The 26,962-nt window shown below is 32.8% G+C and overlaps 2 protein-coding genes across 2 annotated transcripts; one reads left to right on the forward strand and one right to left on the reverse strand.

Moving 5' to 3' along the window:
- The first annotated feature begins 25 nt into the window (after positions 1–25).
- On the forward strand, positions 26–15,023 carry LOC115886271 (tctex1 domain-containing protein 2-like). The gene is made up of 4 exons (XM_030905364.1): positions 26–370; positions 11,123–11,256; positions 11,308–11,441; positions 14,736–15,023. Exons 1-4 carry the CDS (start codon positions 207–209, stop codon positions 14,781–14,783), a joined length of 480 nt encoding a protein of 159 aa, XP_030761224.1. The 5' UTR covers positions 26–206; the 3' UTR covers positions 14,784–15,023.
- LOC115886268 (protein FAM98A) lies at positions 14,845–26,872 on the reverse strand. The gene is made up of 9 exons (XM_030905361.1): positions 26,701–26,872; positions 26,437–26,642; positions 26,231–26,385; positions 17,830–18,120; positions 17,572–17,772; positions 17,362–17,512; positions 17,188–17,298; positions 16,963–17,129; positions 14,845–15,168 (listed from the first exon to the last, which is right to left on the reverse strand). Exons 1-9 carry the CDS (start codon positions 26,745–26,747, stop codon positions 15,037–15,039), a joined length of 1,461 nt encoding a protein of 486 aa, XP_030761221.1. The 5' UTR covers positions 26,748–26,872; the 3' UTR covers positions 14,845–15,036.
- Between the last annotated feature and the right edge of the window lie 90 nt (positions 26,873–26,962).

The raw sequence follows: 26,962 nt of genomic DNA on the forward strand, positions 1-26,962 counted from the left end.
AATTGACATTTGCTGTTGTGTATTTTGATTGGATTTGGTAAGTCAAGGTCGTTTGTTGTTGTTGTTTATCTTCGTTGTTTATGATTCTTTCTTGGTTTACCTATTTTATTTAAAGGATTTATTTAAATATCGCATTGATTTCGAATAGGCTATACACTTTTTAATGTTTAATATTTGACAGTTAATTGAATATACAATTGTTTGCAATGGAAGATAATGAAAAAGACGAAGGTATTGAACCCCATGATACTCCCCAAATTTCACCTACAATAAATAATGAAGAATTGACTGAAGAAGGTATTAAACATCATTCACATGAGTCCCTAGCTCCCGTAAATTTTTACCAGATAAAACCAAATTTACAGGAAAAGTAAGTTGGGGAGTAAAAATATTTTTCCATTTCATTTTCATGTGCCTCAAAAATAGTATAGTAGTATATGTAGTATCAAAGATATTATTTAATATCTTTGGTTGTAATATAGAGAACGTTTTCATTTGTACCTATATTTCGAGAACATTCGCGAACATTCAGAGTCTTCAGAATCATTGTGCAAGAACGTTCTCTTAGAGCATGTATGAGCACAAGAACATATATAAGTAGGGTTGCTAAATTGTATAGCTAAATGCCTGAAGGACAAAAAAATCTAGAAGCATAAAAAAAACCACCCCCTTTCTCTTCTATATTTGTGGGAATAGTGTATGGGAACTAAATTACAACTAGTGATGAGAAGATGCACCCTTGGTCTGGGTTTTGCGGTGTAAGAAGTAGTCTTGGACTTACAGGGTTCAGTCTCGGCATTGGTCTTGCTGTAAGACCAATACCGAGACCTTTTTTAATAAATTTTTACTAGAAGCACTTTATACATAGAAAATATTTAAATAAATAGTATTTTTTTTAAATGTTTTCGGCAATTTTATTATCATTTGAAGTTGTCACAACCTAAAGTCACAAAACAACGCGTCGCACAGTGGAGTATTTTTCATATCTACGAAATAATAATTAGGAAAATGAACCCTTATAGATTACTTTAATTTAACTGAATCTTTTTGATATGGTTATAACACTAAAATCGGTATGCATTAATCCATAGTCAGCGCCCAAATTTGTCAGTAAAAGTCACACAATCATCCCAACAATCTATTTATGGAATTTGTGGTGTATCAGTTATTTTTAATTGTTATTATTAAAAGTGCCCCAGTAATATTAAGGTTTGCTGATATACAGGGTGGTCCGAACTGTATTCCCGGAACTTCGGCAGCATATTCTGCAGATAAAAATAAGTAAAAAAGTTCTTATAAATATATGTCCTAAAATGCTTAGTTTCGGAGATACAGGGTGTTGAAGTTTCATTTTTATTTCGATTTTTTCCAAATAATTTCTGAAGTGACGTCAATATTTGGATGAAAATTGGTGTCTGGAAGTTTTTTGACGTGAGAAATTTCATTTTGATGTCAATACGACTCCTACTTGTAGGGGGCGCCATCTACAAATTTTTTAACTGGTTTGAAGAGCAATAACTTTTTGTCTATACCTGTATAAAACTACTGAGTAAACAAAATTTTACTGAGTAAAAAACGTTTTTTACGTAAAAAAGTCTCTTGGTAAAAATCGCTAAGAGTAATGGTTTTCGAGATATTCGGAATCGAAATTATCAATACCTGTCAAGGTTGACATAAATTAAACATGCGTTGACTAAATAGTTATTAGAGTGAAATCATAAATTTAAAATGTTTTTGTCCCAAAAGTTTAACAGAAATTGTTTTATCATAATTCTTTTGAAGAAAAATTTATAATAAATTTAAAAAAGTAAAAAGTTCCTAAATTTATCATTTTAGAATGACTATCTACTCAACATATTTATTTTTTGTCGATAATGACATGTATTGACTGTTCCCATTCTAAGTATCTTGAGAACACTCTTCAAAACATTTAAAATACATGTAGGTGGCGCCCCCTACAAATGGGAGTCATATTGACATCAAAATCAAATTTCTCATATCAAAAAACTTCCAGACACCAATTTTCATCCAAATATTGACGTTACTTCACAAATTATTTGGAAAAAATCGAAATAAAAATGAAACTTCTACACCCTGTATCTTCGAAACTAAGAATTTTAGGACATACATTTATAAGAACTTTTTTACTTATTTTTATCTGCAGAATATGCTGCCGAAGTTCCGGAAATACAGTTCGGACCACCCTGTATATTTCAATAAATATCTCAAAATCTCAATGTATGATTTTCCCATTTTCACAATAACCCGATTACATCGATTCACTCAAAACTTCATTAACATTTTAGTGAACGGCAAGATTACTTCGCAAGGACTATAGTTTGAGGTTCAAGGAATTTCTAGAGTCCCATAATCACTTTTCACTGATGCGGGTCGTCAGTGCGTCGATTTAATGCGCCAATGCGATAAGTTGTGCGGCGGTTCGGCGGAACGTCTGTTTTTGGACGAACAATCAAAACAAATATCATGAACACAATGGACTAATTTTCAAAAGGACTAACGAATCCTATCGACGAACCACATAATCACTATGCGTGCATAGTGAATATAAAAAAATGTGGCTGAATATCAATAGTTGCCGAATATTCTTCATCTATCCTTAAAACTTACATTTTATTTTATCGTACTAAGCTATTCATTTTCTGTGTACAGTTTAGTTTCTGATGTACATTTTCTGTGTACAGTTATAAATACAGGGTGTTTCAAAAAACATGTGCGCCATCTCTCATGGGGAGATTGCTCACGTAAAAATAAGATTTATTTTTTATATCAACATAGGTCCGATTTTGCCTTGTTTGGTTTTCGATTTATTATAATTTTCTTCCAAATGCTTTTAGCGATTCGAATGACTTTTTGAGGGTAAAGTTACTATAAGTGCGACATATTTTAATGCTAAAAAAGTATCGATATATCCACCAGCGACATGCATAACAGCGCTTTCAGCGATTTTAAAATAAAGTAACTGTTTCTATCTTATTTTTTTGTTAGAATGGGCCTAATCAAGAGGGCTACTGATACTGTATTGTAAAAATAAGGTAATTAAGGGCTTATTTTTTGGTATTTATTATAATTTTTCTAATATCTTCGGTTTGAAAGAAGATATCAAGATGCGGTTTTCGCTGACTTTTTAAGCTTTTACTACTCTTTACTACCAGCTAAAATAGCACATACTATCGTATTAAATTTTTTTGAAAAAACGAACAATGTTTATTAGATTGTAAGAAAGCGCCCCCTAGCGTCTACGTTCAAAACCTTATTATTATTATTATTAAGGTATACTATAGAGTAAGAAACGCTCTTTTAAACGAGCTCTTGTTTGTTGGATTCTGATCATCCAGTCCGGAGTTATTAACATTTAAATAAAGATAGATCTAACCTTCCCCCACCACTTTATTTTAGCAGATATGGAAAAACGGTTCTAACAAAAAAAATCCAAAATTTACTGAAGATTATGAAGCTATTATTTATAGTACCCATTATCTAGGCAAAATTCTGTAAAAAATCTATTTTCTTATTTTCTATAGCAGTTGCGCCACCTAGCGGCCGTTTTACAAATTTGAAAATAATTTCCAGCAATTTCTCATAGCCCCTTTAGTTATAAATATTTTTTTCCGCAAGCCCTACGGCGAATACTTTCCGAGATACTATACCGAGAGCTATTCTTAGTGGGACACCCGGTACATATTACTTTTATTGTACCATGTGTTTGCCATACGATAAATAAATAAGGTATATCGCCAATATTGAAGTTATTAATGTAAATTTGATATTATATAATCTATTATTGTTTTAACGTTTTAAATTCTCCGCAATTAACTCGAAAAACACTACGATCCGAAAATAAACGGGACATACTCTATAACAGTACAACTATTTGCGCAGTCGTTTTTTGCGCCTCGACAAGTGTAGACGAGGCTGGCCGAGTACACTTGGCAAGTGTACGAATAATTATTGTGATCCTTTGACTCGGGCTATATTTACCGACAGAGAGTGGAGACGCGACGAGTGACCAAGAAAACCGTTCTCACGACATGGCAAGTATATTCCAATAACAAATATTTGTCAAGTACACCAGTCGTGAGAATGCGCATTTAGACTTGGATAAAGGCAAATTAATAAAATTGCGTTTCTCTCATCAAGGAGATCGAATTCGACAAAATATCAAGATACAATTTTTAATCGGTATTTAACGGGCTACTACAATGCTAGCAAGTGAAAGAAAAGTCAATGTCGACATTTTTTAGCATTAAAATATGTAACACTTACAGTAACTTTTACACTTTTTAAATTTCATTCGAATTGCTAAAAGCACTTGGAAGAAAATTACAATAAATCGAAAAAAAAAAGACTTTAACCTCCTGTAACTACGAAACAAAGCAGAATCGGACCTTTGTTGATATAAACCATATACAGTTCAAACGAGACAAGGCAATTTAAAGGCATTTCTGGTGTGAAAAGAACAAAACGATGAAACACGTCAACTTTATTTTCGAAGGAGAAATAACATGCGACTATTTTTGAAGCTTCTAATTCAAACCCCACACGGGGGTGACATCCACCCTTAAAATCTTAAATGTAATGCGGGGTCGAGTAGCACATCAATCGAAAGGTTATAAAGCCCCTTTTTAGGGCCGTCTCATTTTTGGAGTTTTTGTCACAATTGGAATCGGGCTGAAAAATTAACTTTTAATAAATTGATGATGCTTTGATATTGAAATGGGGTCTATTAGATTAAATCATGGGATATTTGGGGGATTTGGATTTGGATTTTTTTAATCAATGGGATATTTAGATTAAATCAACAAGATTTTGTTTAATGAATAATACACAAAAAGTAGTACCCTGCTTTGAAACAATTTTGGCGATCTAGGTACTGTTCCGTAGATGAAAAATGTACATTCATCCGAAAAGCACATGTCGAAAAGAAGACGTGTACTAGCCGATAAGAAACAAACTCGATAGTGTTGTTTTAATATGTGAAATGTGAACGTGTGTGTAGATTAATTTTAATTTTATTTGTCTGATGATGCTCGTATGAGCGAAACATGTGTCACTCTTTAATATTATATAAACGTTGAGACCGAGTTTTTCTACCTTTTTTATTGTGAATTGATGTGATGGTTTATTCTACTGCAGATAAAGTTGAGATAATTGAAACTTTCTTTAGTTATGACGGATGTGGCAATAGAACGGCACAGTTATTTAATGACCGACATCCAGATAAACATGTCAATAGAAAGTACGTGCTGGAATTAGTAGTTAAATTTAGAGAAACTGGAAGTGTTCTTACAAAGAAGCGAGAAGTTCCACCTGGTGCAGTTAACAATGAGGCGATGCAAATAGTAGTTCTGATTGTAGTAGTAGATAATTGGCAACAGCCACAGGAATAAGTAAGAGTAGTGTTCACAAAATACTAAAGTTCCACAAATTCCATCCTTACAAACGATACAATTCTGTGAAGAACTAAGTGAAATGCTCATTGCTACTCCACGTCTTCTTGTCAACATGTGCTTTTCGGATGAATGTATCTAGTGATGAGGCTTTGGAACAGGATCTGTTATTTTCGAAACAGGTTTGTTTTGGAACTGGCTTGGAACAGGTTTATGTGCTATCCTATACCAGTTCCAGTTCCAACTGTTCCAGCTGTTTCAAAACACTGCAACTTAAATTAAATACTTAAAGAAATAAATTCTTGGAATTGTTTAAATTTGGTTATCTACTATATTTGTGATACTAGATTCTTAATAGTGTATTTTTCAAAATTAGATAATTATATATTATATGGCATTTGGCAACATCGCCAGTACGTTTTTTTGATGGTAAGACATTCTCTTCGCCTATTCTGTTTACATTAAAAAAAACTCTGCGTAAAAAATGTATACATACCGACAAAGGAACCGCTTGTTATGATAAAGGCGACGACCTTTTTTATAGGCACGATAATTTTCGAAATGGGTATAAGGAATTCACTTCAATTTTTTTGTTTTGGCTCATTCGTGCTACCGAATTATTATCAAGAGTTACTTGGTGCAGTACATAACAATCATCAAATTAAGCGGGAATTGTTTTAACCGATCGCGGAAGAAGACTTAGTGCAAAGAAATTAAAGCAATAGTTATTTATCAACGTTAACAATTCCTTCCCAGATTCTTCGTGTTAATTTGTCATTAGACGTTATAATACTATTTTGCTTGTCGGTACTCTTTGAGCAAACCAAAATATTTTAGTCTATCTCTGTTATTATTTGTTTAGTTGTTTAATTTAGGGTATAAATATTTATAGGTCTGTTTATAGATTTGTGTACTATCTAGGACTTTAAGTTTATTATCTAGGAATGTAAGGTGTTTTTATTTTATATATGTATTTTATTATTTTACATATATAAAATAGTAAATATTAGATATTCTTTTCTTTCTGTATTTTTAAATATTGATTTCCTATTTAAAATTTATAATAAAAATTTAGTTGAATTTTAATTAAATATATCAAATATCGGCAACGCTGCGAAAACCGTCACCCTTGTTTTTTTACGTCTATGCACTATATTAGTGCACTCGCACTCAATCTCGATAATATAACGCCAAGCAACCGCGTCGCTAAAGCGATATACTGCCTCGTTTCTCAACTGAAACTAGTTCTTTTTACTTAACTGTTCCAAATCCCTAACTGTTCCAAGCGCTAAACAGTGGGACTTGGAACAGTTTGAGACTTGGAACAGTTTGCGACCTGGAACAGTTTAGCGCTTGGAACAGTTAGGGACTTGGAAGTGGTTGAGACTTGGAACAGTTTGCGACCTGAAACAGTTTAGGGCTTGGAACAGTTAGGAACTTGGAACTGTTTGAAACAGTTAGGTAAAAAGAACTGGTTTGAGTTGATAATCGAGGTCGTATATCGGTTTCGCTAGTCTAGCCAAAGTCTAGCGGACGCGACCGTTCAGGTGTTATCTGTTATCGGGATACAGGGGCGTAAAAAACAAGTGTGGCTGTTGTCGTTATTTAAAATATTTAATTAAAATTCAACTAAATTCTTATTATAAATTTTACATTTATAATAATGTTTTTTAAATACTTTATTTTTTTAATGTAAACAGAAACAGAATAGGTACGCCAATATCTTTTATTATAAAAAAATGCTGGCGATATTTTTTTTTTGAAAAATACAGTGTAAGAACAGTCGGTTATTGTTTTGTATTATAGATATAGTAGATATTAAAAAAAAATAAACTCTTCCAAGGATTTACTTTTTAAGTATATAACAAAATTATAAATCTATATTTATTCATTAGTGCTTATACAGGGTGGGTCTTAAATAAGTGCACATATTTTTAGGGGTTGTATATTTCGATTCTCATGAGTTTTTTTCGGGAAAACATGTTTTTGAAAAGTTTATATTTTTCGAAAATTTGATAGTTTTTTTTTAATTTTTAGTTATAAAAACATTATATCTTGGTAATATAGCAACATAGATAGTAGCCTTGTTTATCAAGGATAATAGATTAAATTTAGAGAAAACAGAAAAATCTCCAGTAGTTCTTATTATTTAAGCAAAAAATATTCTTTTATATAAATTTAAAAAGAAAAATAGTAACCGAATCAGAATGATGCAAGTACGGTATTAATTTTCGTTTTGGAACAGTTTGGAACTGGAACAGGTTTCTTGGAACAGGTATCTTTTGCAACTGGAACAGCTTGTACTTGTTATTAAAAAATCGCTGTTCCGGCCATGACTACATTTATCCTCAATGGAACAGTCTGATACCAATCCTAGAGAATTCCGTGAGGTTCATACTCAGTACCCTGAAAAAATAATGTGTGGGCTGGAATCTTGGCGACTGTCTAGTTGGCCTGTTCTTTCTGGATGGAAATCTAAATGGAAATATGTATCTGGATCTTTTGGAAAATACCATAAATTCCAGCATTAAATAAATAATTGAAAATGAAGATCACTATGACGAAAATCACTATGCTGTACGTGTGCAGCAGTATCTTGATAAAACATTTCCCGGTCGGTGGATTGGAAGAAGGGGACCCTTTCTTGAATGGCTAGCTAGGTGAGCTAGGTCACCGGATTTGTCTCCGCTGGATTTTTTTATGGGGACATCTCAAAACAAAAGTATTCGCCACGCAACCAGAGACAGTAGAAGTATTACGTCAAAGAATTGTACAAGAGTGCGCGGTTATAACACCCGAAATATTACAACACGTCCGAGAACGCTTTGAGCAGAATCTGTATTCGTGCATGGAAGCAGGGGTTGCTCAATTCGAACATTTAATCAAGTAATTGTTTCAAAGCATGGTACTACTTTTTGTGTATTATTCCTTAAGCAAAATCTTGTTGATTTAAACTAAATTTCTTATTTTAGACCCCATTTCGATTCCTGTACAATTAATCAAATATTAAAGATCATCAATTTATCAAAAGTTTATTTTTCAGCCCGATTCCACCAAACGTGACAAAAACTCTAAAAATGAGACGGCGCTAAAAAGAGGCTTTAATAACCTTCAAAATGATGTCTAATGATGTGCTATTCGACCCCGCATTACATTTAAGATTTTAAGAGTTGAATTAATTTTAAAAATAGTCGTATCTTATATAATAAATTAAAAATATTTTCCCCTTCGACAATAAAGTTGACGTGTTTCGCCGTTTTGTCCTTTTTACACCAGAAATGCCTTTAAATTGCGTTGTTTTGTTTGAACTGGGTAGTGATGGGCAAAACTGTTATTTTTAGATAACAGTTGAAACTGTTATAGTTATTTATAAAAAACAGCTTAAAATAACAGCTTAAAAATAACAGGTTTCTTTATTTTATTGCTAAATATCTGAAAGAGTATGAGGCGGTCTCCGCCAGGCGTATTAACAAGTTGCAACAATGACGTGCTCGGTGGTAGTATTTCCAGGGTGTCAAAACATTTCTAAATATCGATTGTTATCTAAAATACCTCTCTAAAAACGGTGGTTGTTTACAAATAAGCCCTGTTTACAAATTGCGATATAAAAAAAGCCAAAATTCCGCCACTCGTCTATACATTCCGATCTACCTACGCCCTGCCCCTCGATCCGCGTAGATCCTGAATTGCGTATCAGTGTACAGGATGCATCTCACTCGACGGGCGAGAAGCTCTTAGTTATGATTTTACCATTTGCGGTCAAAAATAGCAATATAACAAAATGTGTAGTATATTCTTCATAAGTAAACCAACTACACACTAGAGTTCGAATTAATTTTACACTTAAACTAGCGTGTACCCGAGACTTCGTTCGCGTCGAATTAATAATTTGTAATGGTGATGATAAAGCAAAGCAAGCATTTCCATTAACATACAAACTGGATAAAATTTTCTCACATTTGCCAAAAATAAGCTTTAAACGTCAAGCAGTATAAGCAGAATCGTGGTTAATCAATTACTCAACTTTTTGGAACACCCTGTATGATTTTTTAAAAAAATTCTAAATATGTAAAAAACAAAATAAATTATGCGTGTCCAAGCGTTTTCCCGAAAGACTAACCGTTTTTTCAATAACAAATATTGTAATATTTGAGGGGCGTTTTCACCCTCTTGGAATTTGAGATTCGAGAAACCCCTCCTTATCGAACCTCAACCCCACAGTCAATCCGTTTGCCAAAAATCAGCTTTAAACGTCAAGCAGTTTAAGCAGAATCGTGATTACTCATATGTTATGAAACACCCTGTATATATTTTTAAAAATCTTAAAATATAATAAAAATCGTCTTTATTTCATGAAAAAAAAAACATATTACAAATAATGCAAATGCATTAAGTAAACAACAAATTTATGTAAAACAACAAAATAAAATATACGTGTTTAAGAGTTTTTTCCGAAAAACTCACCGGTTTTTAAATAAAAAATATTCTAATATTTGAAGGTGGTTTTACCCTCTTAGAATTCGAGTTTCGAAAAATCCCATCTTATCGAACCTCTACACCCTAAAGTCAATCCGTTTTCCAAAAATCAGCTTTTTATGTCAGAGGCTTTAAGCAGGATCGTGATTAATCAATGACTAGATTTTTCAAAACACCCTGTATACATTTTTAAAAAATCTTAAAATATTATTCTGAAAATTTTTCAGAATAAATAAATACCTAAATATTGAAACTTAATAAGTAAGTACTGAAACATACAGCGCCAAAATATCTCGACCTCCGCTCGTTATGCTCGTAACAGGTTGAAAAACAATGTATCTAAAACAACTGATGTGTTATTCTCCAACCTGTTTCGAACCTCCATCGACAATCGACCGATGCAGCAGCGTTACTTTCCCACTCCGATTATCTCGACCGCCGCTCTGTTATGCTCGTAACAGGTTAAAACACAACTTATCTAAAATGACTGCTTCTCCAACCCGTTGCGAGCCTCCATCGACAATCGACCGATGCAGCAGCGTTCCTTTTCCACTCCTGTTATCTCGACCGCCAGGCGTTATGCCCGCAACTGTTTCAAAAAAGCTGCTTCTTTTATATCCTATTATTTTTAAGCTGTTGCAAGCCCCACACGACCATCGACCGATGCAGCTACGTTCCCCACTCCGTTGTCCGTTGTATCTCACCGCCTGTATTGATGGTTGTCGAAATGACATGTTTTCCATCCATAATCCATACTAGTTGTTTTTTGGAATTGCTTCGAGCAGCATCGAATTTCGTGGCGGTGCAGAGCGCCGACTTCGTTTCACGAACGGTCGATCTCTGCGTATCGTTATTTTATATTTGTTATTTTTTAAAAGTAGTAACGGTTGCGTTATGTTATTTCTAAATAATTGTTATAAAATAACAGATAGTAAATAACAACCCATCACTAGAACTGGGACACCCTGTATATTATTTTTATCTGAGGAATTTCCCCACGAGAGATGGCACATGTTTTTTGAAACACCCTGGATAGCTTATAGTAGATGTTATACGGGCAGTAAAATGAAAAAATGTTTTTTTTTTTAATTTTGACTTGAAAGATTCCCATACAATTTTATCAAAGTCGAATTAATATTTCATGATATAGGTCTGAAAAAACTAAATACAAATAGATTTTGAAATCCCACATTTGAAAATTGTAGTGGCGTAAATACTAACAAATATATTTTAATAAGATTTAAGGAACTGCCAGTTAAACATATCTTAAAAGAAGTTCAAGATGCTATTCTAGGAGGAAAATCTTATGATGTTGATAATGTAAAAAAATGGACTATTAAAATTGCAAATGATGTCAATGAGAAAGTCAAAGGTAAATATTTTAATTTATTTCAACCTATGCATATCAAATATTAGTTTTCAGAATTAGAAATGAAAAGATATAAGCATATAGTACAAGTTTTACTTGGCGAAAGAAAAGGGCAGGGCATTAAGTCTGGTGTAAGGTGTCTTTGGGATTGTGAAATTGACGGTTATACGAGTGAAATATTTATGAATGTAAGCTTTTCTAAACAATATCTTTATTATAATTTGTAGAAATAGAAGAAAATTCTCTCAAAACTCATACAGCCGAAAATAAAGTTATAAATAAGTTACAAAAAATTTAAAAAAACAGTCTCGAAAAAAGGATATAAAAAATACACATTACATACAGTTTCCTAAGGCGCATTCTCACGACTCGTGTACTTGACAAACATTTGTTAATCATGCTTTTGTTATTGGAATATACTCGCCATGTCGTGAGAACGGTTTCATTGGTCACTCGTCGCGTCCCCACTGTTGGTAAACATGGCCCGAGTTAAATGATCATAATTAATTGTACACTTGCCAAGTGTACTTGGCCAGTCTTGGCTATACTTGCTGAGGTGTAGTGTTTTCGAGTTAATTGCGGATAATTTAAAACGTTAAAACAATAATAGATTATATAATATCAAATTAACAGATAGATAACGATACAACTTTATAGACAAATCTTAACGTCATTCGAGAAAAAAGAAAGCAATAATACGCTTAGTCCCAGAGATATTACAACTTGGTTATTTTCCCGTTACAAGGGAAAAACCAGAGTAGTCGACGCGTAAATGACAAAAACCAGAGATGTCCTTACGCATGGACGACAAGCATACATCTTGGAATTAGTATTACATGTAAATTTATGTATTCTAATAAAAACCTACTTAAATATTAATTTTCTTCCTACAACAAAAAAATAATAGTTTAGATTTAGGTTTTATACAACCTTTAATTGGACATCTCTGTTGTAATTTGCATTATGACATTTTTATTTCGGTATTTCAGAATAATGGCGATAATTAACAATATTAATAATTCAGAATTGGTAGTAATATATATTTTATTATTAACTATTCAACCGAAAATAACATATTTCTTTAAAAGCACTAAATTGCATTTTTCTCGGCTCCAATTAATATGGACAAAGCTGGTTTTTCCCGTGTAGTCTTCAAATGATGCTGTTTTGAACTTTATGGATTTTTACGAAAATGAGCCCTTCATTTGGACTACCAAACATAAAGAACATAGAAATTGTATTGCAGTGTACAGTAAAAGAACTTAAAAAGAAAAAGAATCACTAGCAACGACAATTTCGGGATGACCGGTATCCATGGATGCGACTATACTGTTTACTTGCCAAGGATTTAAACAATGTTTGTGCTGGCGCACTTGTTGAAATGAACGTCGTGTGAGCGCCACACTTGCCAATGTTGTTTACAAAGTGGGGACAGGTGGGGATACTTGCCAAGTACGCAAATATTGGCGTACTTGCCAAGTAGACGAGTCGTGAGAATGCGCCTTTATATTATATATTTATTCTAAACTTCCGTAGACAATATTATGTAGTCTGTCCAACGGGAGAATCGCTGACAGTGACATTTGTGTCTGTCATTTTAATTCACAGGAAAATTACACTCTCTGTCATTTTTTGGATGTCGTCTGTGAGTTTCCCCAGTCAGACAGCCTTATAGTTTTTAAAGTATAATACCTAAAACTTTATAACCTAAACTCGTCAATTATGACAGAAACAATACAGGGTGGCCCATCGAAAACGTTCCGCAAGGTATAACGGCCAGGGTATTTTTTTTTTCAAAAAATCCAAAAACACGTCAATTTTGTTTGTGAGGGGGACAACATTTGCCCCAAAAATGATTGCAAAATCTTCAACCCACTAAGCGGGGGTGTCATCCCCCAACTTTTCTTAAATGGGAAGGGGTGTCAAGTGGCACCGCAATGAAAAGAGCTTTCTATTCTCTATATTTCCCCGCCTCGTTTTTGAAAATCGGTCAAGTCGTTGAGAAAATATGAAGGATTGAAATTTGAAAAGTTTATTTAAACATTTATCAGAGTAATGATAAGGATAAATTCCTTCGACCAATTTGAGGTTTTTTCTTACTATTTCTAGATGTTTACGCATTTTTCACTTGCCACAAGGTTGAACGATCAGGTGCGGTAGTTGCTAGATAGCTGTTCTGTGACTTATGCGTTGAAGTCCTTCTCAATATCGTTAAACTGACCCATAATAGAATTTCCAAAAATACCAGCCCACACGTTCAATTTCTGAGGGTTTTGTGTGTGCACATCGTGAAAAACCCTGGGGTTGTCCTCAGCCCAGTACCGACAGTTGTACCGATTAACGACATCGTTCAAAAAGAAAGTACACTCATCCGAAAAAACACACATTAAATAGGAAATAATTATCATTCGCCACTTGTTCACTCATAGTTTCACAAAATTGCAAGCGACGATCAAAATCGTCTTCGTTGAGTTCTTGTACTAACTGAATTTTGTACGGGTGGAACTTTTTTTTTGTGGAACGGGTTTTTTTAATATCCTTTGGACACTTGTACGATTCAGGCCGGTCTCATTGGCTAATTTTCTTGTACTCAGCGTACTATCCATGGCAAGTTGGCCCAATACGAATACCTCCATAGCTTCATTTACTACAAGATTATCTCTCTCTATTAAGTCTCTTTTTATTCATAACGGAACCAGTTTCGCGAAATTTTGCTACTAACTCGCGAACAATTTTGCCATAAAGGTGTTTGTCAGGATGGCGTTCATTGAATATCTGCGCAACCCGATTGCCACATTCTTTATTTTTAAAATAAAGGTCGATTATTTCCACTTTTTCTGCAAGTGAGTACACCATAATTGTTAAAAAGTTTAACGATATTGAGAAGAACTTTCTAGCAACTATCACACCTGATCGTTCAACCTTGTGGCAAGTGAAGAAATGCGTTAGAAATAATAAGAAAAAACAGCAAATTGGTCGAAGATCATTTATTCTGGTAAATGTTTAAATAAACTTTTCAAATTTCAATCCTTAATATTTTCTCAATGACTCGACCGATTTTCAAAAACGAAGCGGGAAAGTATAGAGAATAGAAAGCCCTTTTCATTGCGGTACCACTTGACACCCCTTCCCATTTAAGAAAAGTTGGAGGATGACACCCCCGCTTAGAGGGTTGAAGATTTTGCAATCATTTTTGGGGCAAATGTTGTCCCCCTCACAAACAAAATTAACGTGTTTTTGGATTTTCTGAAAAAAAAATTACTCTGGCCGTTATGCCTAGCGGAACGTTTTCGATGGGCCACCCTGTGTTGAATGAAATGTTACACATGTGACATATCTAGATATTAAAAAAAGGCTTGATCTGGCAATAAAAACGTTATTTTTTGAGAAGTCGTATTGAACTGTCCACGAATTAATATTTTCGCCTGTTTGGTTTAAGATGGTCGATTCTTCATTACAACTATAAATCATATTATTTTTAGGATTCCATATTTTGTGTTACAACAGTTTTTGCAGTATATTTATATTAGCATAATTTGACTTCATTTGTTCTTGTGTTACTATATTTAATGTGAAAAATACACGGGTTTGCTTATAAATATTTATTGTTACAATTTAATGTAAACTAATTTAATCACTTAAAATATAATTTTAGTACTGAGTTCACAAGCTTATATTAAACATAAGAATACATTGCTATAAATTTCAAAATTTAATTAAAACTGAATTTACAGTTGTATGCACTCTATTTTAAATAAAAAGAAATACGGTGAATATTTTTGTTTATCTATATCCTCCCCCTCCTCCTCTATGATAATTCGATCGGCCTCTCTGATAGGAATTTCTTCCCCTTTGATATTGTTGATTATGCTGATTTTCTTCAACATACTGATCAGCATAGGTGGTTTTATTTGCCTAAAATATAACATTTTTATAGTTACCTTGAAATAGCAACAAACAGGATTTTTATCAATAGAAAAACTTAGAAGAAAATTGTACCAAAAAAATCCATTTAAATCACATAAAATAGAGCGATTGGCTAGAAAAAATATACCGGGTGCGTCTCAAAAGTGGCTCACCCCTATAACTTTTTTATTTTTTTCAGATAAAGCCACTAGATTTGGTATGTTAGTTGGTATATTCAATTGTTTTCGGTCACTTCCGGTTTCACCGGAAATGACTGCAACTTTTGATTTTTAAATGCCATTCTCGGTTTTTTTTTTATTTTATTCGATAGAAAATGACACTCTGAATAGAATGACATATCATATTATGTCAACTTTTGACATTTTCACATAATGGTTTATTTGAAATTGTAACATGCGGTTCATAACGACAATTTGAATTGAAATACCAAGTGCGTGGTATCAAATTATTCGTGAATTTTTTTTCCAAATATGCTAATGAGCCACCTTTGTTCCATTTGAAAAAATTGAGATATGATTAAAAATACGTTTTGGGCATCTTTTAACCAGCCAGAACAAGACACTGAAAACATTAAACGATCAAATCCATTTTTCCAAGGCTCCTTGATTAAAAATTAGTGTTTTTAACACAGCCATGGCACTCGATTAAAATTTAAAACACAATTTGTTTTTGAGCGAATATGTCAAAAGTTGACATATCATTCGATTCAGAGTGTCATTTTTTATGGAATAAAGTAAAACAATACCGATGGTGCTATTTAAAAATCAAAAGTTGTAGTCATTTCCGGTGAAACCGGAAGTGACCGAAAACAATTGAATACGTCAATCAATCCTAATTTATGTCATATACTAACATACCAAATTTCGTTTTTTCTTCAGCAACATATTCTGTAGATAAAAATAATTAAAAAAGTTCGTATAAATGTATGTCCTAAAATGCTTAGTTTCGAAAATATAGGGTGTAGAAATTTGGATGAAAATTGATGTCTGGGAGTTTTTTGACATGATACATTTGATTTTGATGTCAATATGATTTAAAGGGTGCCACCTACATATTTATTAACGGTTTGAAGAGTTAGAACGTTTCGTCCGAGATATTTTGACTCGAAATTATCAATACCTGTAATCATTGACATAAATTAAACATGTCGACTAAATAGTTATTAGACTAAAATTACAAATTTCAAATGTTTTTGTGCCAAAAGTTCAACAGAAACTGTTTTATCATCATTTTTTTCGAAGAAAAATTTATGATTTACTTAAAAAAACAAAAAGTTCCCAAATTTATCATTTCAGTCAAATAACTTTTCTACTCAATAATTTTTTTTTGAAAATAATGACATGTATTGACTATTTTCATTCTAAATATCTTGAGAGTTGCTCGTAGCGGTTTTTACCAAGAGACATTTTTTACGCCAAAAATTACGAAAATGTATATTTTCAACTCAGTAATTTTATACAGGTACAGACGAAAAGTTATTACTCTTCAAAACAGTTAAAACACATGTAGGTGGCGCTCCTACAAATAAGAGTCATTATGGCATCAAAGTCAAATTTCTCATGTCAAAAAATTCCCAGACAGCAATTTTCATCCAAATATTAAAGAAATTATTTGGAAAAAATCAAAATAAAAATTAATCTTCTACACCCTCTATCTCCGAAACTAAGCATGTCAGGACATACATTTATACGAAGTTTTTTCTGCAGAATATGCTGTCGAAGTTTCCGGAATACAGTTCGGACCACCCTGTATACAATATATTAGTAAAATTTTAACATATACCTGAAATGAATCATATGTTTTTGGTCTCTTATTTTGTTGATAATCTTGATTGTAAGAACTCTCTCTTCGATTGAAATATCCGTTATTCCCGCCTCCTCTTCCATAATTATTATAACCATCGTTCCCACCTCTGTTGTCATATGAGTGGTTATCAAAGCTGCTGTTACCTATTTCAAGAAACATAAAATAGTTAATAATAAACTTATAACTCATATGCATATCCACCTTGATCTTGATACCCTCCTCTGTTTGAGTAATTGCTATTTCCAAAATCTTGATAACCACCTGAGTTTCTACCACCTTGGAAACCTTGTTTATAATATCCACTAGGTCGACCTAATGATTGAAATTAAATTTTTTACTACATAGAATTTAAAAATAAAATAAAATTTAATTTACCGTCGTTACGAGAAACCCCCCCTCTACCACCACTAAATGATTGTCCTCCACCTCTTTGATTTCCCCCTCCTGTTGTTCTCTGTTGCTGCCAGGAGGGCATTTCCGGTGGTGGAGGCGCTTGTTCCCAACTACGACCTCCACGATCAGGAACCTCAACAAGAAATATTGAATTATTAAATATAACTTAAATTAAAATGTATTTCTAATTACCTGTCCAATTATTACTTTGTTTACATCGGTTCTTGTATTTTTTCTCACTGCTGCGCTGCTAGTTTTTTCAATAATGGCCAAGTCAGTTCTAGCAGAAATTAAATCTGATATATTTACATCAGGATCAATTTTCAAAGAGATTCGTTTGTCATGGTATATTTTTTCAAATAGTTCATCCTTTCCTTTTGTTCTCTCTGACCACTAAAGTGTAAAATTATTTATAATAATAGTTTGCATTTAATTACACATATTATGTACCTGAAATGATTGGACTGTAACATCTAATCGGGTAAGTAACATTTCTCTTCTAATTTTATATTCGTTATCCAAATCATTCTGTACTCCTTTTAATATTTCCCACTGTTTATCGCTTAAAAATCCGCTGAAAATTCCACTTCCAATTAAATCTCTTCCAGCTTTTTTAATGGCAAGTGGAATTGTGGTATCTAATTTATCAAATAACTGCGTTATAGTTATATTAGCTGGTGGTTTAGGAAAACGCAAAGTTTGCAAAATCAGTCTCATATCAGCAGCTTCGGGTGTTTCTTGCTGTAATTGAATGGATGAAAATAGTTACCAATATTAAAATTTAATATACAGGGTGGCGCCTCTCATACGCCGCGGAAGCTCCGAGAAGAACGGTAGTTTATATCGAAATTAAATTTTGGCAGAATATGTAGGTTAACTGAAAGCATTTTATAAAAATATATAGAATTATACAGCGTGTCCCCAAAAAAAGTTACACATCAAAGTTGTGTTTTTCTAATGGAACACCCTATATATTAATTGATTTTCGGATTCTAGGAAAAAATAAAGGGGAGTTTTATTAAAGAAGCATATACCTATGATATACCTAAAATGTAAGGATTTTGACCAAAGAATATACCTAGCTAGAAAAAGAATGGACTCTGCCATACTGAAAAATGGTCCTACAGAAGTGGCGCCATCTATTGAGATGGGCTTGTTTTAAATGATCGAAGCGCGGGCTTTTTAAATGAGCGTATTTATTGAATTTTGCTCTAAAATAATTAAATTTGATTATTAAATCTTCTTTTTTACACAAATTCAACAATACTAATAACAAGTATCGTTGTGATGTGTAAAAAATAAGATTTAAGAGTATAATTTATACAATTATTAAATAAAATTAAAGCCAAACATGTGTAAATATTATTTATTATTTAAAGTTTTTATTTATATGTCAAATATTTAAACATCGTTTATTATAATAAAACAAGACGAACGTAATACGCCCAAAGTTTTGTAAATGGAGTAAATATAAATAGGTACTTAAATGATGGCAGAAATAAAAGACTTACATTATATTTTTAGGGCCACATACAAAAGGAATTGTCTAATAAAAACACATATAACAAATTATAGTTTGAAAAACGTTTTGATAATCATTTTTGATAATATTATGACAATGGCGCTATGACAACGCATAGATAAATGAAACAAGTTTAGATTGGAAAGTGCCCATAAGGACAATGTAAACACTATTTGGCGCTATTCTTGCAACGGTCGCGACCCAAAACTTTTGAAAATTTCGGAGCGGTTCGGCTTTTTCCGGAATTATATCGCCAAATATTGTTTATTCAAATTTATTATTATTTTCGTTTAATTTTATAAATAAAATACAGTGTGTTGCATACAAGAAACTTTATTTTATATAAGGACGCATGCATGAAATACCTATGAAACATTGGAAACCGACGTTAAGCCACGATCCACGATGGTTTTTGCAGTTCACAGCACAGCTTTTTAAGTTTTTTACAATTATCACCGGCTGGAGTAAATAAAACTTGAATTAAACTCACAAGATAGCAATAATTTCTTTGAAAATGGACGCTATAAACACTTTTCGGAATTTCTTTAATGAGAGCGGTTTAGATTTTGAAAGATTATTTTGATTTTTGGAGATTCTGACTTTGACAAGAGAAAATTATTTCTGTTTTTGTTTGCCGTTGTTCTTAGCGACCGCTATAGCAGCGCCAGATCGCGTATAACGGTCGCGACCCAAAATAATTTCGCGACCTAAAATTTTTACGGGCTTTCCAATCTAAACTTGTTGCATTTATCTATGTGACAACGACAATATTTTTTGAGAATTTGACAATAGTATGACAATGGCCGTTGGAAACTATGGAAACTACAAAAAAAATCTGATTGAACGCCATCTGGCAATAACTAGTAGCAACTTCTTAACCTAAAAGTTAATTGTACTACCACCTAGCGCCCGAGGCTGGAACTATTTTATTTGAAATTTCCGTGGAAACGGTGGAACCGCTTTTGCTATTTCACTTTCCGGCCCCTGATTTTGACATATTTCACATTTTGTGAAAATGAAGAGCAAATTTTAAATTGCGATAACAGCTACCTAAATTTTAGAAGACCTTGGATAGCCTGATATTTAATTACAGTAACCATTGTATGTTAAACTAAATTGAAATTTGACCCGAAAAGTTATACAAGGTGAGACAAAATTAATATGGAACATTAATCACTTTTAAAAGCAAGTTACTTCTTTATTTTAAATGGATCACCCAGTATATTATTCCGGTGTTCAATTTATATACCTTCAAAATATTATTAATGTTGCCTATCCCTTAGACAAAGATTTTCCTAGATATTTTATTTTTTATGATTTTGTGTCAGGAGATCTTTATTATTTGAAAAAGTATAGGTTTGCTGTGATATACCTTTTGTTAATTTAACAAAAATTAAAGATTGTAGAGTAAAATACTCAACGGTAATAAAAAGATATACGGTTAAAACATATTTTATTTATTACAGAATTAAAATTAGATATAAACCTATAATTATGTGACAAAAATTAGCTAGATGAAATCAAATGCTCAAAATGCTTCCTTTCCTGTTAACTGCATGGAGTTCTACCTCGAAAAGCATCTGCAATAAATTCTTTCATGTTGCCGACAATAGTTGGTCGAGTTTTATAAACACTCTTTAACATATCCCCAAAAAAACCCAGACTATATAAAGTCAGGGGCATTTAAGTATTCTGTTAATTGACGAATGCACACTGCATTCACCAACTAATAAAATCATATCAATTCTCGCTGATGTAGGATAAGTTTGCATTTTCGGCAAATTTCTGAGAATTTTTTTTTAACTGACACAAAATGATAACTAGTTGGACTAATTAGACAGCTATGTTGAAGTAACGTCAGACATATCACAGCCACCTAGATTTTATCAAATAATAAAGATCTACTCAGATCAAATCATGTAAATGAAAATATCTAGGAAATTCTTTGTTTGAGGGGTGGGCAACCCTAATAGTATTTTGAAGAGACATGAATTATCTATTGAATATCGGAATAATTAAAATCGCGCGAGACCGATTTTCCGCAAGTCCTTGCAGTTGCAAGAGAATTTCCAGATCAGCTGTATTTGAAGAGCGTGGCTTTAGAAGGAAATTTGATCATGCAATAATAGAATTAAAAATAGTTTGTATACAATTTTTTTATTTTTGCAGATAAAAACGGGATTTTTTGGTATGTTAGTATATTTATGACATAAACAAGGATTGATCATAGATAAATGCAACAAGTTTAGATTGGAAAGCCCGGAAAAATTTTGGGTCGCGAAATTATTTTGGGTCGCGACCGTTATATGCGATCTGGCGCTGCTATAGCGGTCGCTAAGAACAACGGCAAACAAAAACAGAAATAATTTTCTCTTGTCAAAGTCAGACTCTTCAAAAATCATAAAGTCTTTCAAAATCTAAAGCACTTTCGTTAAAGAAATTCCGAAAAGTGTTTATAGCGTCGATTTTCAAAGTAATTATTGCTATCTTTGAGTTTAATTCAAGTTTTATTTACTCCAACCGGTGATAATTGTGAAAAAGTGGCATTAAAAACTTAAAAAGCTGTGCTGTGAACTGCAAAAACCATCGTGGATGGTGGCATAACGACGGTTTCCAATGTTTTATAGGTATTTCATACATGTCCTTATATAAAATAAAGTTTCTTGTATGCAACACACTGTATTTTATTTATAAAATTAAAAGAAAATAATAATAAATTTGAATAAACAATATTTGGCGATATAATTCCGGAAAAAGCCGAACCGCTCCGAAATTTTCAAAAGTTTTGGGTCGCGACCGTTGCAAGAATAGCGCCAAATAGTGTTTACATTGTCCTTATGGGCACTTTCCAATCTAAACTTGTTTCATTTATCTATGGGATTGATTGACGTATTCAATTAGTTTCGTTCACTTTCTGTTTCATTGGAAATTACTACAACTTTTGATTTTTAAATGGTACTAACGGTATTTTTTTTACTTTATTTGATAGAAAATGGCATTCTGAATAAAGTGACATCATATGCCAACTTTTTCTATTTTCACATAAGGAAAAAAGTATTTTAAATTTCAGCCTAGAGTGCTAGAGCCATAAATGTAACGACAGTTTGACTCGAAATACCAAGTGTGTGGTACCAAAATTATTCGTAAAAAATGTATTTTCTAAATATACTAATGAGCAACTTGTTAGTGAGCCACCTTGGTTCCATTTATCAAAATTGAGTTATGATTGAAAATACGACTTCGGCATCTTTTAACTGGCCAGGAAGACACTAAAAACATTACAAGAAATCTATTTTTCCAAAACTCATTGATTAAAAATTAGGAAGTGACCCCGCTGCCGGCGCACAGTGTTCAAAATTTGCAAAAAACCGATCGAAATTGAAAATTTTTAGTTTATTTGAGAATCGTCAAATTTATGTATATGTTTCTTTACCTCATTTTACAACTTTTAACCAAGCATTGCTTTAATGGCTTTATCATGACTGAATATCTTTATGAGCAAAAGCTAAAAAATAATATTAATTTTATACAGCATATTTTGGCATTAAAATGTTTTCTTTTTTATCCGCTGCAAGTCAAATTTTTCATGGAAATGTAATTATATCAGAAAAAAGTACATATTTTAAGGATTTAAATAACCTAAATACTATAATGAAGGTCGCTTTTCCTCTCAGGCATAATTCGCTGCCTATAACCCACCACAGTTTTTGAAGAAATGTCATTTTATTGGTCTGTTATGTTTATTGCTAGTCCTTGCTCATCAATAAATTATACATTAAATAAAAGCCTATAGTCTAAGGAATTCAGGAACATTTTGTTTTACCTGCGCAAAGGTGCGCCTCAGGCTGCAATTCGGATTCATTTGCGCTGAGTTCTAAACATGTTTACACGCGGCCGGGCGGCCAGTATTTAGTTTTTTATTATATGGTGTTCAGTGTAGTCACAAGTTTAGTTTGTGTTATTTTGCGGTGTAGTAAGTCAAGAAATATATTGTTGGTTTATTTTTGGCATTTATTCATGATGGCAATTACACGTCTGCATCTACATGAGAAAATGATGGAAATACTTGGCCAAGATTTCTCTGTGAAGAAAATTCATGTTTTGGACTTTTTAAAAGATCATTTTGAAACAAACGGAGATGAAATTGCAACTAACGCTCTCAATAACTTCATGAGGCAATCGTTTTTTCCGTAATATTTAACAAAATGGAAAGCGGCTCAGAGGAAAGACAGAAATTTCTTGTCTAGGTATGCAGATTGGCTATACAGGTTGATGTTATTTTTCCCGATGAAGTGTTTCATTGTCAACGACAACTTACGGTTCCTGATTATTCTGCATCTACAAGTGGAGGTAAATATGCAAAATAATTATTTATCTATAGGGATAAATTCTAACATTTTATATTATTATAGCAGGTCGGCCGTCAAAAACATTTGTAGAAAGTTCGGACGTTAGTAAACGTAGAAATACTGAAAAAATTCGACGGCAAAATACAGCAGCCGAGTTATCATTTGCTGCGTTCATGAAATTGCGTGAAGAGGGAAACGTCTCTGCTTCAAAATTGGTAACAGAGGCAACTATGACCACGCCCACAAGAGCAACTAAAATTCTATAATGTTCACACAACAAAAATCAGCCCTGCTAAAATTAATGAGGATTTGTTCAAAAGACTCATATTGAGCTCGGTTAGGTTATCCATTCCTGAGTTCATTTCATTTCTCCAAAAAAGTTCATAGGAAAATAGACCAAAGCATGCTTCCTTTGCTGGACCTTACAGAGGAGGAGAAACATGAACTCAAAATTGATGAGCATAATGACAATGAAGATAATGATGGGCGAGAACAATATGAGGATTGGGATGATTCGTTTTTATACTATTATAATTGATATATGACTGCTATAGATTTGCAATAAAACCTGTCAAAAATTAATGAAAAAGTCGTTTAAATTGGCGCAATAGGGTTTACAGTTTGCACGTAATCAATTTTGATCAAGTTTTCATCAATTTTGAACACTGTGCGGCGCCGGCTTCCAAAATTCGAGAGCACGGATGCCGGCTCCGGAAATAAAAATGCCAACAACTTACCCCAGAGACTAACCAACGCTAAACAAATGTAAATTAATAAAAACCAAACCAACCCCACCAAATAACTAACTTAACCAACGCAATCAACCCCACCAAATAACCAACTTAACCAACGCAACTAACACCACCAAATAATCAATATAACCTCACCAAAAAGAGTGAAACCAACGTAATCCGTATTTTGATTACTATTAAATATTTACAGCTTTTTTAAAAAAATAAAACAATTTTAAAAAAATAAAAAAGTTATGGTCCGGCGTGAGATTTGAACCACGGACCTATCGTTCCCGAAGCTGCTCTTGCAAAACTGGCTATAGCTAGGCGTTACTTTCCGCCGTTCTTTCAGAACCGGAGCCGGCAACCATTAAGGGAACCAGCGCTGGCACCGGAGTCACTTTCTAAAAATTAATGTTTTTAACATAGCCACGGCACTCTAAATTGAAATTTAAAATGCTCTCTGTTTAATTAAAAATGTCAAAAGTTGACATATAATATGTCATTCTATTCAGAATGACTATTAAAAATTAAAAGTTAAAAGTAATAATTTCCGATGAAATAGGAAGTTACTGAAACTAATTGTTTTTGTTTTAAAAACAAATCTTGATATTTTATCTGAAAAAATAAAAGTCATAGGGGCAAGCCATTTTTGTAAAACACCTGGTATACAGTGTTACAATTAAAAAAAAAATCCATTATTTTTGATACTATACAGGCTGTGATACAGATATCACGACTCCATGGAGCAGCCAATGCTGAATTATGTTATTATTAGTGATGGGATAAGGGTGGTCAAATTAAAAATAATTTATATTATCTCGATTATCAAAATAATTGTCATCATCCTATTATTGAAAAATAATCTGATTATTTTACAGGGTATCTAATTTTTGGGTGTTTAGAGAGTTTCTCGTTTATGAGTAGGGAGGGGGGGTCTTGGATTAACCGCCCGAAGCAAGAGGAGACAAGCTCACCAAAAACCTAAATCCTACTATGGCGGGACCAGGTCAAAGGAATGCTAGATTGAAGACTAGCCTCTACTGGTCTCAGCCTTGAGGCATCAGGGGGCACCACCTTGTATGATCATCCGATTATTGGAATCATCGAGTACCAATACTCAGTGGCGAATCCAGGGTTTTTCCTTGGTGAGAGAAACGCAATTTTATTATTAATCACAATTAATAAAATTAAAATAAAAATAAAGTTAATAAATTTTACCTCATTTATTATTAAAAAATATTACTATTAGTTATTATTACTATTAGTCCAACCTACAGCAATTTCAAATAAACAAATAATAGTATTTAAGACAATGTTCTAAGATAATATACTCTGTAATGGGATAATATACTCTGTTCTGTGACTTGCTTTGTGATGGGGAAGATCATTTTGTTGGCAATAAAGTATTTGTATTTGTAAGATAATTACAAAAAACCTATTTTAAAAAGTTTTAACATCCCGTAACTCTATAACTATGCATTTCCATACCCATGTGTATAGGAACTTTTTTTCATATTTTTTGATGAGGAATTAATGAGTACTTATTTAAAACTTTCGTAAGTTAATGATATTGAATTTTTTTCAAGGTTGCTATTAGACTTGGATCAAGGCAAATCATCAAGGAGTCCGAAATTGACAATATCAGGAGAATTTTTAATCGGCATTAAACTGCTTACACTGTTTCGTTAACAAGAGAAAAAAAGTCAGTGGTGTACCTACATGCTTCTTTAGAAAAATATTCCTGTGATAACCCATATGCATGTCCCTGGTGTATATGTTGACACTTTTTCAGCTTTAAAATATGTCGCATTTATAGCAACTTTTACCCTCAAAATTGCGTTCAAAACGCTAAAAATACTTTAAATTATAATAAATAGAAAAAAATATGAAGATTTTAACACCCTGTAGCTACAAAACAAGGCAGTATCAGACCTACTAGATATGAAAAATAAATTTTATTTTTATGTGAGGAATCTCGAGAGATGGCACGTGTTTTTTGAAACACCCTGTATAAGTCATAGTTTACATAGTAAAATGTCTTGATTACTTATATATCATATACAATACCGTATGATCGAATAAAAACGGCGTCCAGTTGGCTTGGAAATGACGATCAATGACATTTCCCGTATAAATTTACATATAAAATGACAGCGATCTTCATTTCATAGCCATCGCTGACGCCGTTTTTATTCGATCATACGGTATTTATTGTTTAGCATTGACTCTTCATTCATTTTACTTACTAGTTTTAATTCAATCTTCTTTTCTGGTTTCTTATCTTGTAATATTCTTGCACTCATGAGTTCAGTAATTAAATAATCCAAGAGCAGTAATCGATCAGCTATATTTTGTAGTCTCTCCGAGACTAGACCATGTGTAAGTATTTGATAAGGACAATCTATAAAATATGGAGATGCAAATATTTTCAATTACTCGATCATTTAATTACTTAGTTCTTTTAGAAAAGATGTAATTTCCATAACAAATGCTACTGAATCCTCCGGAGATGAAATTGGATTAACTTCTTCATCCACACTTTCAAGTGTTCTAATTTCACTGGTCAGAAAACTGACTAACTGTGTATATTCTTCATGCTTAGGGCCAACTTCGACAGCGGTCTGCAGCTGGGAATACTTTGATAATGGGCCAGTATATCTATAAAGTCCAGATTTTCGGCAAATAAAATCTTAAAATTATGAAAATAATAACGTACCCAATATCTTCCAGCCCTTTAATAATTTTGTCTTCTAGTTTAGACATGATTTATTAGTAAATTAGTATACTAATTTTATAAAGACTCCCTTTCCAGCAGTTTATTGTATATTTACCGGACCGGCAGCAATCATACCGAATCCCGAATCAAAACATCAAACGTCAAGTCAACCGTCAACGTCATAGATGTCAACTGTCAACGGCAACAAGCGGCGGAAAGTAACCACAGCTAGTTATTTATTTTATGAACCACAGCACAAAAA

Source organism: Sitophilus oryzae, unplaced genomic scaffold, assembly GCF_002938485.1.
Source record: "Sitophilus oryzae breed Bouriz unplaced genomic scaffold, Soryzae_2.0 scaffold_476_pilon_pilon, whole genome shotgun sequence".
Lineage (NCBI taxonomy): Eukaryota > Metazoa > Arthropoda > Insecta > Coleoptera > Curculionidae > Sitophilus > Sitophilus oryzae.